General features: G+C 36.1%; 1 protein-coding gene across 2 annotated transcripts; it reads right to left on the bottom strand.

Moving 5' to 3' along the window:
* Positions 1-11,394: 11,394 nt before the first annotated feature.
* LOC112710932 (uncharacterized) lies at positions 11,395-14,902 on the bottom strand. 2 transcript variants are annotated; one of them, XM_025763417.2, is made up of 7 exons: positions 14,387-14,900; positions 14,023-14,200; positions 13,278-13,375; positions 13,016-13,072; positions 12,260-12,356; positions 11,663-11,748; positions 11,395-11,575 (listed from the first exon to the last, which is right to left on the bottom strand). In XM_025763417.2, the coding sequence occupies exons 1-7, from the start codon at positions 14,609-14,611 to the stop codon at positions 11,522-11,524; spliced, it is 795 nt and encodes a 264-aa protein (XP_025619202.1). In that variant the 5' UTR covers positions 14,612-14,900; the 3' UTR covers positions 11,395-11,521. The 2 variants fall into 2 exon arrangements, with proteins under 2 accessions (XP_025619202.1, XP_025619203.1); XM_025763418.2 differs by lacking the exon at positions 13,016-13,072 and having other exon boundaries at positions 14,387-14,902.
* Positions 14,903-15,285: the final 383 nt, after the last annotated feature.

The following is a 15,285-nucleotide window of genomic DNA, read 5'->3' on the forward strand; positions in this document are numbered from 1 at the left end:
AGAAATTGGCAAATTAAAAATTATTAAAATATATACATTGCAAGTATAGTTCTTAACTCGCCAGAAATCCACTTATCAATTTAGAAAGGTGTCACAGAAATTTGAAATTAAAATACTAGGAGTATGAATCCCAGGTCGTGTCCCAACGAGTTGCAGAAAAATGTGCTCTTTTATTAATCAGATGTTTTCAAAAAGGTTTGAGGTGAGTAAACAGAAAATTAAATTGGAGAATTTGAATAATGTAAATAAAAGCCTTGACTGGGAGTTGATTAGTTGGAAGCCCCATTATTGTTGAATTACCCTCTAGATTAATTGATAATTAAAGGTTATCCTGTTTAGTTATCTCTTACTAGGTAAGGGAAAGTCAAACAAGTTGGAATGCTACGTTCGTTCACACGTTGCAACCCACTTAATTAAAAGGGATTGGTGTTAGTGGCTAGAGGGCAATCCAACAATAAACCTAATTACAATCTTTCTTTTAAGCCTTCCAACTCAATGGTTCCTTTCAATCAACTCCCCATCAAGTTAGGGAACTACTCGCTCATTGTGAATGTAAAATTCATAACATATGAAAGGGAATTGAAGAAAGACATTGTAAATAAAAATCAAAATAATCAATTAAAAATAAAACTAATCCTTGTATTAAATAATCCTAAAAATATTCCAATGGTAAAATTAAGCAAAGCAAAGGACATGGAAAAGTAAAGCCAAGTAAAGAAAACGAACTGGAATGACGAAGTCTTGATGAGGTAATCACTCTTCTCAGTATCCCAACGCAAAAAGTGGTAGAAAAATAAAATCCCAAGAACTATCAACGTGTAGAGAGAAAAACCTAGAGGAGGAGTAAAAATTAGATCTAAACTAAAACTGTGTCGAATGAATTATTGTTCTGGTTTCTGCATGTTCCCTGGCTTTAGTCTACTGTTCTGGGCCGAAAATTGGGTCAAAATAGGGTCCAAAATGGCCCCCAGCGAATTCTGCAGATTATACAGATCGCGCACGTCACGCGATCGCGTCATCCATGCAGACGCATCATTCGCGTTTTTTCTTGCCACGCGTTCGTGTCGTCCACACTTCTGCGTCACTTGTGCTTTTCCAATCCGCGCGGTCGCGTGAGCCATGTGGCCGCGTCACTTCTCGCTGGTTATCTCCTCAATTTCTCGTGTTCCTTCCATTTTTGCTAGCTTCCTTTCCAATCTCCAACTCATTCATGCCCTATAAAGCTTGAAACACTTAACACATAGATTACGACATTGAATGGAATAAAGGAGAATTAAAATGCATAATTAAAAGTCTCTAGGAAGCAGTTTTCAATCATGTAATAATTTCAGGAAGGAAATACAAATGCATGCTAAATTAATGAATAAGTGGGTAAGGATCATGATAAAATCACACAATTAAACACAATATAAACCATAAAATAATGGTTTATCAACCTCTCTCAAGCTTCATAGAGGGACTCTCCCTCTTTCTATCTGAAAGTATGGACTTCCACCCTAAGCTTATTTAGCTTCTGAGGTGGAAAGAACTTGGTCAAAATCCATTAACCACCTTCTCTGAAGTGTCTAGGCTCTCCTTATGCTCAGAATCTAGCCATAGCATTACTCTATCCCTTACAATAAAGGGGAAGAGCATGAGCTTGTAAACCTCTGGATTTACTCCATTAGTCTTGACAGTATAACAGATTTGCAGGAAGTTAGAGATGAATTTGTTGGGGTCCTCCTATGGGAGTACATGAAATTGGCAATTCTGTTGTACTAGAGTGACCAGTTGAGGCTTTTGCTCAAAGTTATTTGCACCAATGGCAGGTATGGAGATGCTGTGCCCATAGAAGTCAGATGTGGGTGCAGTGTAAGATCCAAGGACCTTTCTTGCATCTCCTCCAACTTTGGGATTAGCTGCCATTGTTGTATCTTCAGCTTCCTACTCAAGAGCTTTCGTGAGATTTCCTTTGGTTCTGCTAGCCTGAGCTTGTTGCGTACGCCTCCTTAAGATTCTCTCAAGTTCAGGATCAAGATCAAAGATTGTTTTCTTATCCCTATTCCTGCTTATAAACAAGAAGAAAGAAATAAGGAAGTGTAAAAAAAAAGAGTCTCTATGTTAGAGTATAGAGGGATCCTGGTGAGAAACTCAAATAAAGAGAAAAGAAAATAGAGGTGTCTTTTATCTAAAAAGCGTTTTCCAAAATAAAAAGAGAGACGTAATTTGAAAATTTTTGAAAAAAATGAGAGAGAAAAAAGTTAAAAGGTTTCAAAATAGAAGAGAAAGAAAAATTAAAGAGAAAAGACACTAATTTCAAAAAATTTAAAAAGGAAAAACCCTAAAAGACACCAAACTTAAAAATTTTGAAATCAAACAATGGAAAACACAAATAAAATTTCGAACAAGAGAAAAGAAACCAAGAATAATTTCAAAAAATCAAGAAAAGAAAAGTCAACAAAAACCAAAAGGATACCAAACTTAAAATTTGACATAAGACTCAAAAAGAAAAAGATGGCAAAAGATAAATTTTTAAAAAAAATTTCAAAAAGAAACAAAGAAAGTTTGAAAATTTTAGCAAGAAACACAAACAAAAGTAAGACTAGTAAAAAGTACCTGATTTAAGCAGCAAGATAACATGTAATTTGTCAATCTCGAACAATCCCCGGCAACGGCACCAAAAACTCGGTGCGCGAAATTGAACTCGCACAACTTCACCGGCAAGTGCACCGGGTCGTCCAAGTAATACCTCAGGTGAGTGAGGGTCGATCCCACAAGGATTGTTGGATTGAGCAATCAATGGCTATGCTGCATATCTTAGTCAGGCGAATAGAAAGATAGTGGTTATTGTTGTAGGCACATAAACAAGAAAATAAAGAAAACAGTAAATGATGGATTGATAAACCATTATTTTATGATTTATATTGTGTTTAATTGAGTGGTTTTATCAATTCTTCACCCACTTATTCATATGATTTGCATGTATTTACAATTCCTTCCCAAAAATTGTCCATGGTTGAAAACTTGCTTCCTATAGATCTTTTAATTATGTATTTTTATTCTCCTTTGTACCATTTGATGCCGTGATCCGTATGTTAAGTGTTTCAGGCCTCATAGGCAGGAATGGCTTAGAGAATTGAGAAGAAGCTTGCAAAAATGGAAGGACCAAAAGAAACAAGGAGATGACCAGTGAACACTGACGCGAGCGCATGGCCCACTCGAGCGCGCAAAATGGAGAATTCGCAAGCGATGCAAACGCGTGCCTGACGCAATCGCGTAGATCGGAGTCTGCACGAATGACGCGAACGCATGGACGATGCGAACACGTGACAAGGAAAACCGTTGAATGACGCGAACGCATGGACGACGCGTACACGTGACTTGTGCGATCTGCAGAAATTACAGAATACGCTGGAGACAATTGCCGGCCGCGTTTTAACCTAATTTTTGGCCCAGAAACACATAATAAAGCGAGGGAACATGCAGAAACTCAAATCACATCGACACACATTCATTTACATTTATATTAGGATAGTTTTAGTTTTAGATTTGAATTTTACTATTCCTTTACATTCATTTACATTTATTGCATTTGCTTTGGATATTGAAGAGTCATTACCTCCGTGGAAGTACTATTCTAGTTTGTTTCCCTATTCTCCTACTCTTTTGGTTATTTATTATTCTTGTTTAGATATTTATGTTATGTTTGAATTTATCAATACAGTTCACTACCTTTTCCTTTAATCAATTTCCAATCCTTATTTTATTTATCATGTTTTCTTCTACTATTTCTGCAAGCGTTTTATTCTTGATAATGGAGTAGAAATTTGACTTGACATGGGGGTTAATCAAGAGAAGATACTTGAGTTGGAATGCTCAAGTGCTTAATTAAATTGGACGCTGTTAGCTAATTCTATACCTACTAACGCTAGATTTCCCCAAGGGAGAGGACTAGGAATTGTGGGTGAGAGTTAGTTTAATCACCATATTTTCTCTTACTTAGTAAGGGTTAACCGAGTGAGAACAGCAACCTCTCTACACTACACTTGAGTAGATCCCAACAAGGATAGAAATTCCACTTGAATATTCCCCCAGTCAAGGCCTTTCATTTAAAGTATCAATAATTATTCTTAGTTTATTTTTATTACTTTAATCTTTAATCTTTTTAATTACTCATTATCAAAACTCAAATTTTCTGAAAACCCCTAGTTAATAAAATAGCACTCTTTCCTGCAACTCGTTGGGAGACGACCTGAGACTTATACTCCCAGTATTTTTATTTCAAAAAATTGTGACAACCCCTTTTAAATTGGTGAGGTGGATTTTAGCTGGTTAAGATCTATACGTGCAACGCTGTTCTCTTAATTGAGATCTCTTAATTAGTCAACTTCTGCCACGCATCATGGATGTAGAAACAGTAATGAGAAAATAGTTAAGGTCTCGGATGTGCTTTGTCTTTCTGGATTAATACTTCTTACTGACTACTTTAATAATGAATGATTCGTTCTATGGCAAAGCTGTAAGTGATTAACTCATGTCCTCTCATCAAGTTAATCTCCTCTAATTCATATCAAATGCCGTTGTCAGTGGTCATTCAATATGAATGAGAGTGAAGCTCACGCAATTCATCCTCCTTTGTGATCCTACTTAAAACGCCACACACAAGGTCAGATCTTCCGGATCTAATAATTAAGCTCAATGTTCTAGCCTTAGTGCCACAAAAACCTCATCACCCATAACTAACTGAATTATATGTCACATATCCCCGATTAGCCCAGATGAATTATTGGTTCAAGTGATGTATTCTCAAGCTTTAACTCAATACTATCCAGGTCAGGACTCGTAAGAACTCATGTAGAAAAAGGGACATACCCAGTCTCATTTGGATGAACAACGACAATACATCATAGAATGGAATCAAACATATATTGAAATAGAAAAAGTAATAATATTAATCCATAGGAATCAGCAGAGCTCCTAACCTTAACCTAGGAGGTTTAGTTTCTCATAATTTATAGAGAAAACTAAGGTCTGAAAGTAATATTCTGTCTCTCCCTAGACCTAGGTGATCTCCTCTTTAAATAGGAGATGCTAACCCTAAAAGATGTTAATTTAAATTTAAAATATACAAAGATAAACGAAATTAAGCTAAAGAATACTGAAATCTACTTTAGGCCTACTTTGGTCTTGTGCTTCATCCATGTCTAGAGTTTAACTTGCAGTATGGGCATTGAACGCCAGTTAGGGGGTGAGTACATGCTCCCTTGGTCCCTTGGTTGCGTTGAACGCTAGTCTTGGGCGTTTAATGCTGGGCTTTGATCCTTCTTGGGTGTTGAACTCCAGATGTGAACGTTCAATGCCAGTTAGTGGCAGTGATCTGGAAAAGAAGTATAGACTCTTATATATTGCTGGAAAGCTCAAAAAATTAGCTTTCCAACGCCATTGAGAATGCATCAATTGGATCTCTGTAGCTCAAGATGTGTTCGTTGGAATGCACAAAGGTCAATATTTGACATCATCTGCTATCCTTTCTTCATATCTGAACAAGACTTTGCCAATCTTGCTAATTTCGCCCAAAAATCACCTAAAATCATAGGAAAAATACAAAAACTCAAAGTAGCATCCAAATATGAATTTTTGGACTAAAACATAATAAAATTAATAAAATCTAACTAAAAATACTATGAAAATGCTATGAAAAAGCGTATAAGATATCCACTTATCATTTAGATTAGAATTTTTCACCCAAAAATTGGCCGATTGGTCGGACGACCTCCCCACACTTAAAAGTTTGCAACGTCCTCGGTGCATTCAAAGATGAGCAACAGGGTACGGCGACTACACGGATTGCCACCTTTAGCTAGTGGATCAACCTGATACTGCATGATCTTTCTTCTGCTTTCCTTTTTGCTTATGGTGAACTATACTAAAATATAGAAAACAAGATAGTAAGATGAGTAAATGCAAAAGCAAGGAAGAATAGATTGTCGGAATGAAGTAAGAATCCCTAAAATGAAGTGAATGAATCAGTGTGTGACATGGATGAAAATAGTGAGTGAATTCTAAGTTGCTCACGGTCTAGAACTTACACACTAGCATTTAAAAGTTGTCACAACTACACAAAAGAAGTATGCACTTCACTCATTTTAGTGTGCTTGAGATACTTCAAAGAAAACTTGTAGGTTACGATAAACAAACAAGCAATAAAAAAGCACGAAAGCACTCAGGCAATAATCAAGCAATTGTGAAATAGATATTGAATGGACATTGGAACTCGCACTTCGAACAATGACACACTTTGAATTTGATTTTTGCATCACCTAATTAACATAAAGCGGAAAACATGGGTGTTATGCAACTTAAGAAAAGAGAGATATAAGGTGAGATCAATCATATAGCAAGCATGGGTGCTATGCAAGTTAAGAAAAGAGAGATATAAGGTGAGATCAATCACATAGCAAGCATGGTGCACAAAGCTAAAAAAGCTAAAAAAATATGTCACTAGGTAAGCTTACGATCCAATTTCACAATTCCACAATCTTAATGCATGAACTAGGTGACGTAAATAAAGAACAATCATAAACAAGCATTCCTAACAAAAAATGCATCAACTACATACAATTTCCTAATAATGGATAGTGAATTCAAATTACATGGTGGCAAGCTACAACATGCAATCTAGAAATCCAAAAACATTCTTGAAGGCAATGTCATAAGTACTTGGCATGTGCAAAATTAAGCATGTAGAATTTGATACCAAGCAACAACATATAATAATCCAACAATGAATAATTCAGCAGCAAGAAACAGCAAATCAGATTAATAGTCCAACACCTTTCACCTAACTAACCTATGCTAACAAGTTAATCTACTAAAACAAAAATTCAAACTAACTAACAAATGGAAATGGTGGTAGATGATGAATGGTGGAGTATGGTGGTTGAAGGAGGGAAAGAATAGAAAAGAAGAGAAAAGAAGAGAAAAAGAGAGAAGAAAAGGTTGTACGTACGCACCACTGAGCATGCGTACGCACGAGTTAGGGCGCAGAGAGTAAGGCCGCGTATGTGAGCAGTTGGTACACAGGTGGTAGCTTCTGTTTGGCCCGGTCGCATACGCGGCAAGTGGCTGTGCATGCAAGATGGTCCAATTTTGGGGTTATGCGTATGCATGGTTGGTTTTTTTTGTAACATAACAAAACTTAAAAATTAAACACAACTTTTTAACTAGATTCAACTATGCAATTCAAAATAAAAATTCATGATCCAAAATCAAAGTCCAAAAACTATGTAATTCTACTATGCAACTATGCACATTCTAAAACAAATCAAAATCCGAAAATTGCCTAGATTTCTAACATCCAAAAATTTATTCAACTATTCCAATTAAACTAAAATCTATCAAATCAATATAACACTTAAGAGACATATTTACAAAAATGAAATAAAGAAGGAAAGTCAAAAGGTTTTACCATGGTAGGGTGTCTCCCACCTAGCACTTTTGGTTATTGTCCTTAAGTTGGACAATTGATGGGGTTCTTGTCAAGGTGGCTAGTGCTTGAATTCTTCCATGGATCCCTACCAATGTTTACATTTCCAATAGCCTCCGGAATTCCAAACTAGGTGCACCAAGCTTCCAAGAAATCTCAAGCAAGTAACAAGACCCCAAAGTTGTTGATTCTTACATTGTATTCCGGGGTCCCAAACCTTGTTTGTCAACACGCTTTCTTCTTATTGATCATTACAATTCCAATCGGGTGGCTAGCACATAGAATTCTTGCTCAAACACCAAATCATCCTCCTAGACTCATACAATTTAGCATTCCTCCAACCATGCGACCTAAGCCTTGAAGGTTCAACCTTAATGACCCTAACATTATTTTGCCAACCACTACACAACTCTCTCTTACTCTTTAATCCATAAAGAGCTCTAAGTTGAGCATCCGTTTCAAGCAAACCATATTCAAGTGGGACAATAAAACTAAGAGATATGAATTTTATCCACTCAAATGATATGATGGACAGTTGCTTAGTGAGAGAGGCTCCAACTGGCTTTAGCAAAGTGATTGCAACTCCCTTTTACTCCTCTTTGATAGCTACCACCCTTGACATGCTTCTTCAATTACGATTTCTTATCACCAACTACTTCTACACATTTCTCATTGCTCAAGTCATGTGTTGGAGGTTTTATACAGTCCTCCTTATCATCAATTTCACAACACAATGAGGAAGGTTCAACAATCTCAACTAGCACATTAGTTGGTGTGGAATCATCTTCAATAGCGGGGCTAGCTTCTTGCTTAACTTCTTCCAATCTTTCATCATTCACAATATGTCTTGGAGGTTGTGCACCATCCCCCTCAACATCAATTTCAAGTTTAATAGAAGAAGGTTCTACAACTTACACAAAATTATCAACAACATTAATTGGTGTGGAAGTGTCCTAAAGCTTGGAATCCACTTCATTCTCAACTTCACCTAAGTCTTCAACCACTTCTTTCTCTTCAACAATTTCGGCTTTCTCCACTTGTTCTAATACAAAAGCCAACTCCTCATTCTCCACTTGAGTTTCCAGTCTCTCTTTCACACTACGCTCTTCAATTGATTTTCCATATGTAGCCATGGGTGTGCTTTGATTGTTTAAGCATTGGGAGACTAAATTGGTTGCTACCTCTTGAAGAATTGTATAAAGCTCCTTTTGCTCTTGAAGAATTGAAATAAGAGTGTCATCCGTTGGGGGTGGGGTGGATAATAGGGCTCCTTATTTGAGAGAAAGGGTTCATAATAGGGAGGTGGTTCATATTGGTGAGAATATAGAGGTGGTGTATATCGAGGTGGTGTATATAGAGGTGGTAGTTCTTGGGAGTATTGATGTTGGAATTGTGGTGGCTCTAAGTATGGTTCATATGGCTCATATGGTTGTTAGTATGGTGGATATGGGCTAGGAATATGGAAGTGTTTGGTGATATGGGGCTTATGAGTAAGGAGGTTGAGAACAATGTTGCAGAATTGGTTCATATTGGTGTGCACTATGGGGAGGATTATGATCATTGTTGGATGGAGGAAATTGGTATGGATACCATGAGGTCCGTTCATAAGGTCCCATAGCGCATACCATCATTGAAGCTCTCATTTTCTACAACATAGTTGTAACCAAATCATAGCCAAAAAGGTGAGAATTCATAGTGAACAGAGAAAATAATAAAAAAAGCTAATAAGAATGAAAGAAAACAAACTCCTACAACTAGCAAAAACTAACAAAGAAGCAAAAGGCAAACATATTCACAAAATTCACATATATACAATAACCAATAACAATCGCACATTTTCAATTCCCTGGCAACAGCGCCAAAAACTTGACGTAGAAAAATCGTCGGTTAGGAACTTTCACAAAATAATCTCGTCGAAGTATAGCTACAAACCAACAATCAACCCTCAAGATTAATTTGTTTGTCACAAGTGCAAACCAATAAAAACCGAAAGTATTTAAACCTTGAGTCGTCTCTCAAGAAATTGCAGGAAAGTGTGCATGTTATTGGTTATGAGGTATTTTTGGGGTTTTGGAATGATGGGCAAGAAATATAAATTGAACTAAGACAATTAAAGATACCAACTAAGAAAGGTCTTGGCAAGGCTTCAGAATTGGAATTTCTATCCTCATTATTATCCTCAATTGTAATGGTAAATGTAGTTTGCTCTCACTTAGTTATCCTCTAACAATTGAAGAAAAGTCAACTGAGCAAAATTAACTCTAATCCACAAGTGTCAATTCCTAGCGAAGGACTAGATTTAGTGGAGTTCAAGCTAACTAGCAACCTTCAATTACCAAACAACACTAGATTTTGATAATTCAAGAGTCTTCAAGTTACCAACCCAAGCCAAGAAAAGAAAATTCTACTCTAAAACCCAACCAAATATTTTATCAAACACTTGGAAGGCATAAAATGAAAGCATGATAAAATAACAAGAATTAATAAAATCTAAGGCCAACAATTGCAAGATAACAATAACAACAATTAAAGAAAGTGACAATGATCATGAAAACAGAAATTGCATTAAAGAGAATCAAATTAACATGAGTTCATAAAACTAGAAGTAACAAAATAGAGAAATTAACAAGAGAACTAAGAGAATTAAGGCAATTGAACAAAAAAAAGTAGATGAAACTAGCTCAAAACAAGAATTAAAACCTAAATCTAAGAGAAATTTAACCTAAATCTACCCTAATTTTAGAGAGAAGAGAGAGCTTCTCTCTCAAGAATATGACCTAAAACATGCTCCTAAACTAAAACTAATTGCTCTCCTTTTATCCTTCTTGAATTTAGCTTCAAATAGCTTCAGAAATGAATTGGATTAGCCTTTGGAAGGCCAGAAATCGCGACTCACGTGTTGCATTTAATGAAGTCACGTGATTGCATTCGTGCGTGCACATGCCTGACCATGCGTACGCATGGTTGTAAAAGTGCAATCGTGCGTACGCATCAATTCCTATGTGTATGCATGGCTGTAAAAATTGCAATTGTGTGTATGCATGAATGTTTGTGCCTACGCATGGTCGTAAAATTCTCCAAACTCTATTTTTTCATGAATTCTTCACTTTTTACATGTTTTCTCCTCACTCCTTCAATCCATACTTACCTTGTAAATCTTAAATCACTCAACAAACACTTCAAGGCATCAAACGAAATCAAAGTAAATCAAATTTAGCAAATTAAGAACCTAAAAAACATGTTTTCACTCTTAGACACAATTTAGGAAGAATCCATAAAACTATACTATTTTAGTGAATAAATGTAAGAGAAGTCAATAAAATTCACTCAATTAAAGCAAATAAATACTATAAAATATGAATTTATCAGAAGAATAAAGGGATGGGGGGAGTGAAATTCGAGAGGACAGAGGAGTGATGAGTGATAAGTAAGGATGATTTGATAGGGAGTGATTTCGGTAATAAAATTTGAAATTTGAGAGCTGAAAAGTGAGTACATGGAACTGGAAGAAAATAAGGCGTGCCAGTGTTATAGAAGTCGAAGAAGTGAAGGAAAAAGGGAAGTTCAGACTTTGTACATTATTTTATGCATACGTATCGTTGTTGGCACTTGACAAATGCAGTATTTCGTTGGTAAAATATCATTTTTCCGATAGGCAAATACTCTCTTCTATAACGTGCTACGGTTTGATGTTTATTGTTCATTTGTTCGTTTCTTTTATTCAGCAGTATGGCAGCAGTCAAAGATGATAAATCGAATTCTATCCATCATATTCTAATATGCATTTTTTTTTTTTTTAAAATGACCACCAGATATTGCGGGAAGGTAAACAAGAAATCAGGTGCGACTAGGAGTTACGGCAATACAAATACGTTTTAAAAGGAAACGGATAGATTCTGAAAGGGGGAAAAAATTACTAGACAAACATCTCGGATAAGATAAAGATTTATTTACTTTGGGTTTGGGTACATTAAAATTCAGTGAAGAAGCATGCGCTTCCAATACAGAGTGTTCTACTTGACGCAGCTTGATTCATTTACAGATTCGGGCCCTAGCTCACTTGTGAAGAACACCCTTCCTGGGAAGCTTCGGTTTCTTATGAGTTTGGCGCTGCCATGCAAATAAAATAAAGGAAACGTTGGATACACAACGGGTTGAAATAAGTGCAAACTCTCAAGTGACAAATCAAATGCATACCTTCTGTTTTTCCAGGGCCTCGAAATCTGTTCTCTCCTTCCACTTACTCTTGCTTAATTTTATCGGCCGATTTCCAACATATTTACCTGAAATCAAGGCATAAATCAGCATTCATTTATCATTGCTTGTGTGTCAATATTCTCATCCCACATGGACTCAGTGACGAGTATTACATGAGCAATTCATGCAAAAGAAGATTTAAAAAAAAAGAAAGAAAAAAGTGTGTACCTATTTTTAAAGTAGGAAGTCTTCCATTATTTTTAAAGTAGGAAGTCTTCCATCCAAAAGATAAAGATTAAATTTATAAGAAACTAAATATATTAGAAGTTTCAAAATTTTCAAAAAAGAAAAATCAACACTTGTTAGGAGAAACCGAACCCCTATTTCATCATAATTAATTAGTGTCATGATTGCATACCCTTATAGCAGTGTTATACCATACTGCATATACTAAAACGTCACATAATGTAACTGAAAAACCATATATCACCTAATTTTCAGTTTTTTCATAAGGGTTAGTGATGTAAAAGAAACCAGGAAAATACACATAAGAAGTGGAGAGAAGACATGCATAGAAACAGTCTGCAACTTACGGACCATTCATTTCTTTAAGAGCAGCAGCAAGGTCAGAAGGACTGGCAAAGCTTACAAAACCATAGCCCTTTGTTTTCCCAGTCCGTTTATCTCTGACAACCTAAAAAGGATCAAGCAAACCTCAATCAAAAGATTGCATGAGAAATCATGAGTAGGATACATGATGATGAATAAATACTTAATCAGAAAACCACATTTGAAATCATATTGAAACTTCCTGAACCCTTTGAATTGTAATTTTTCTTTTTAAGTTATATACATATATAAAACAATCTGCCAAGTTGGTGGTGTTAGTTTGATCTGGAATTTCCACCAGCTTAATAATATACTGATTGTTCACAAGAGATCTACCAGACAGGGGAAGCCTTGACCAAAGACTGGATTAAAACATAAGAGACAGTGAATAGCTTGCTCCAAAAAATCCAAATAGGTAAGAATCTACACATCTCAAGTTTTTGAACAAAAGCAATTAAACTTATAAACCCCAGTGGAAGATTCCATGTTCCTGTTATCCAATTAACTTCTCTGAATTTCTACTGACTATAACGCAAAGTTGCAAATCAAATAGAACCTAGCAATTGAATATTATATGTTGATCTTAACTATTCATAACAAATACTAGTCAGTCAACATGGATCTCACTAACTTTAAGATCTTATGAGAAAAGGAAATCAACAAAAAGAAATGTAGAAAGCAAAAGTCGCAACAATAATTTCCAATGAACTGACTATTCACATTTAAGAGAATAAACTATGTCACCGTTAAAAAATTTGAATTGTACTTTGATTTGTGGACGATGAGCAATGACGAGGAAAGCTGGAGATGACAAGATATCATATCAATTTAATCACAAGAATATCAAATCGAATGTAAATTATGAAGCAAGACCTACCTTAAGGTACAAAACCCATTAACAATGTCACTTCAAACAAAAATCTGAAGACGAAATAGAAAATGCTCACACTATCCAATCATTACTGAAAATACAAGAATTTGGAGTCAAAATAGGAGAACCACTTACCCGTGCCATGCTAAAGGAAGGGAAACGTGAAAATGCTTTGGTAAGAACATCGTCATTCACTTCATTACCAAGGTCACCACAAAAGAGCCGATAATCATCTGAAAATTCAAGGCTCAAGCAAATAAGATAAATCTCTAATCCTTATCAAAGTTTATGTGGGGACACATCATTCAGGAGAGAGGGAGAGATTTGTTTTTGGGGGGAGTTGTGGTGGTGGTGGTGTGGGGAGAAGGGGGGGGGGGGGGTAGGGAATTTCCAGAAGGAAAACAGAGATGAAAAAAAGTCCATTAAATCTAACGCCGTATCCCGCATAAAACTAGAAGCTGTGTGATAGAAAAGCTTAAAGATCCTACGCGAATTTAAATTTTAGTTAAACGCGAGTTCCACATTCATCATTTCACAACACCTCGTCAGTAGGAGTTTCAAAACAACATCATATCACCTTGTTTTGCCGTAAAATTTACCTTCTCCATTGCATTAATATATCATGTCTACCACTACCAGTTTGCTAGCGTAATCACATCACACTTTCCTCATAGCCTAGACACCCACCATCTGCTACACTACAATTTAAGAACTCAGAACCCTAAGAAAAACCTTCTAAACCATACATTCAATTCCCAAAATAGAGAATCCAAATAACTTCCTGAAAATCCAAATTAACTATTCAAACACCTTTCACGACCAAACTCAATAAACATCGACTCAAAATAGTAACGAAAAGCCATGATGATGATGATGATACCTTCGGGCCACTCAGCAAGAATAGGATCCTCCCATGTTTGACCAGCAGCTTTTCGAGGAACTGCTTTCTTCTTCGCCTGCGCCTTGTTCTCCGCCTCGCTGCTCGCAATCGCCGCCTTCACGCTCTCCAGCGCCTCCGGCGTTATTATCTGCGCATCCCTCTCAAACAACTGCTGCGACTGTTCAATTTATTTAAAAAAAAAGGGGTTTAATCATAAAATGAGGGGGCCTCTATTCCAAACCGCAAAAAAAAAAAACAACTTACCTTTGGAAAAAAATACAATAAAACGAGGGTGCCCATATTCCAAATCGCAAAAAAAAAAAAAAAAAAAAACACACACACACAGAGATACACAAAAACCTACCGGATATTGCGGTAAGGAGTACACGCCAGAAACCGGAGCCGGAGAGACAGGGCCGATGACCGGAAGCGAAGGGATTTGTACTGCCGGAGCCGCAGCGTACACCGCAGCGGCGTAATTCGCCGGTGTGGCGGCGGATTGCTGGAGGTGGAAAGGAACGGGGAAGTAGGTAGGGGCGTTGGAATAGGTGAAATGCGATTGCGATGCTGAGGAAGACGATGCAGCCATGAAAACAAAATCTAACGAATCACAGCTTCGAATGGAGCTTTTGAACTGTGATTCAAATGAATTGAGAATTGAAAATGGTGGCGCTTTCGATTTTGCGGTGGTAGTTGCGTTAGGGGTTTCCGATTCCGTTGGACAATGATACTTCTCTGGTGGTTGTTCCAGATTGCTCTGGAATTTCTTCGGGGTTCTAGGTGGGCCCTGCGTTTGTTTACAGGCCTATATCCATTGTTTGTTGGTTAAGATACAAATCTTTGATGGAGATGTTAAGATACAAATATACTCAGAATATGTATTTAATATTTTTTTAAAATGTTTATATATACATAATTAATGGATATAAGTTTTTATATTTTTATTTTTTATTTATTTTTATACAATTAATTTATATTTTTTTAATTAAATTTTTAAACTTTTATCCTTTATCAATATCTTATATTTTTATTGTTTATTAACTTTTATAAAATATAGACTTTTTCTAATTTTATTGTGTCTTATTTATTTTTATCAAATACAATATATATATATATATATATATATATATATATATATATATATAATTTGGTAGAAACTCAGATACAGTCGACTTTACGTAAAGTTAATACCGGAGAGCCGTTAGATAATTTGACTGATTTGACTAAATTTTCATTCAACGACTTTGAAGTATCAACTTCATG

The sequence above is a fragment of the Arachis hypogaea genome, chromosome 9 (assembly GCF_003086295.3).
Source record: "Arachis hypogaea cultivar Tifrunner chromosome 9, arahy.Tifrunner.gnm2.J5K5, whole genome shotgun sequence".
NCBI classification, from domain to species: Eukaryota; Viridiplantae; Streptophyta; class Magnoliopsida; order Fabales; family Fabaceae; genus Arachis; species Arachis hypogaea.

Coding starts and splice junctions, on each gene's coding strand:
- LOC112710932 (XM_025763417.2), bottom strand. CDS start 14,611: ATGGCTGCATCGTCTTCCTCAGCATCGCAATCGCATTTCACCTATTCC. Junction 14,201..14,386: donor ACTCCTTACCGCAATATCCG/GTAGGTTTTTGT, acceptor TAAATTGAACAG/TCGCAGCAGTTGTTTGAGAG. Junction 12,357..13,015: donor ACAATTCAAATTTTTTAACG/GTGACATAGTTT, acceptor GATCCTTTTTAG/GTTGTCAGAGATAAACGGAC.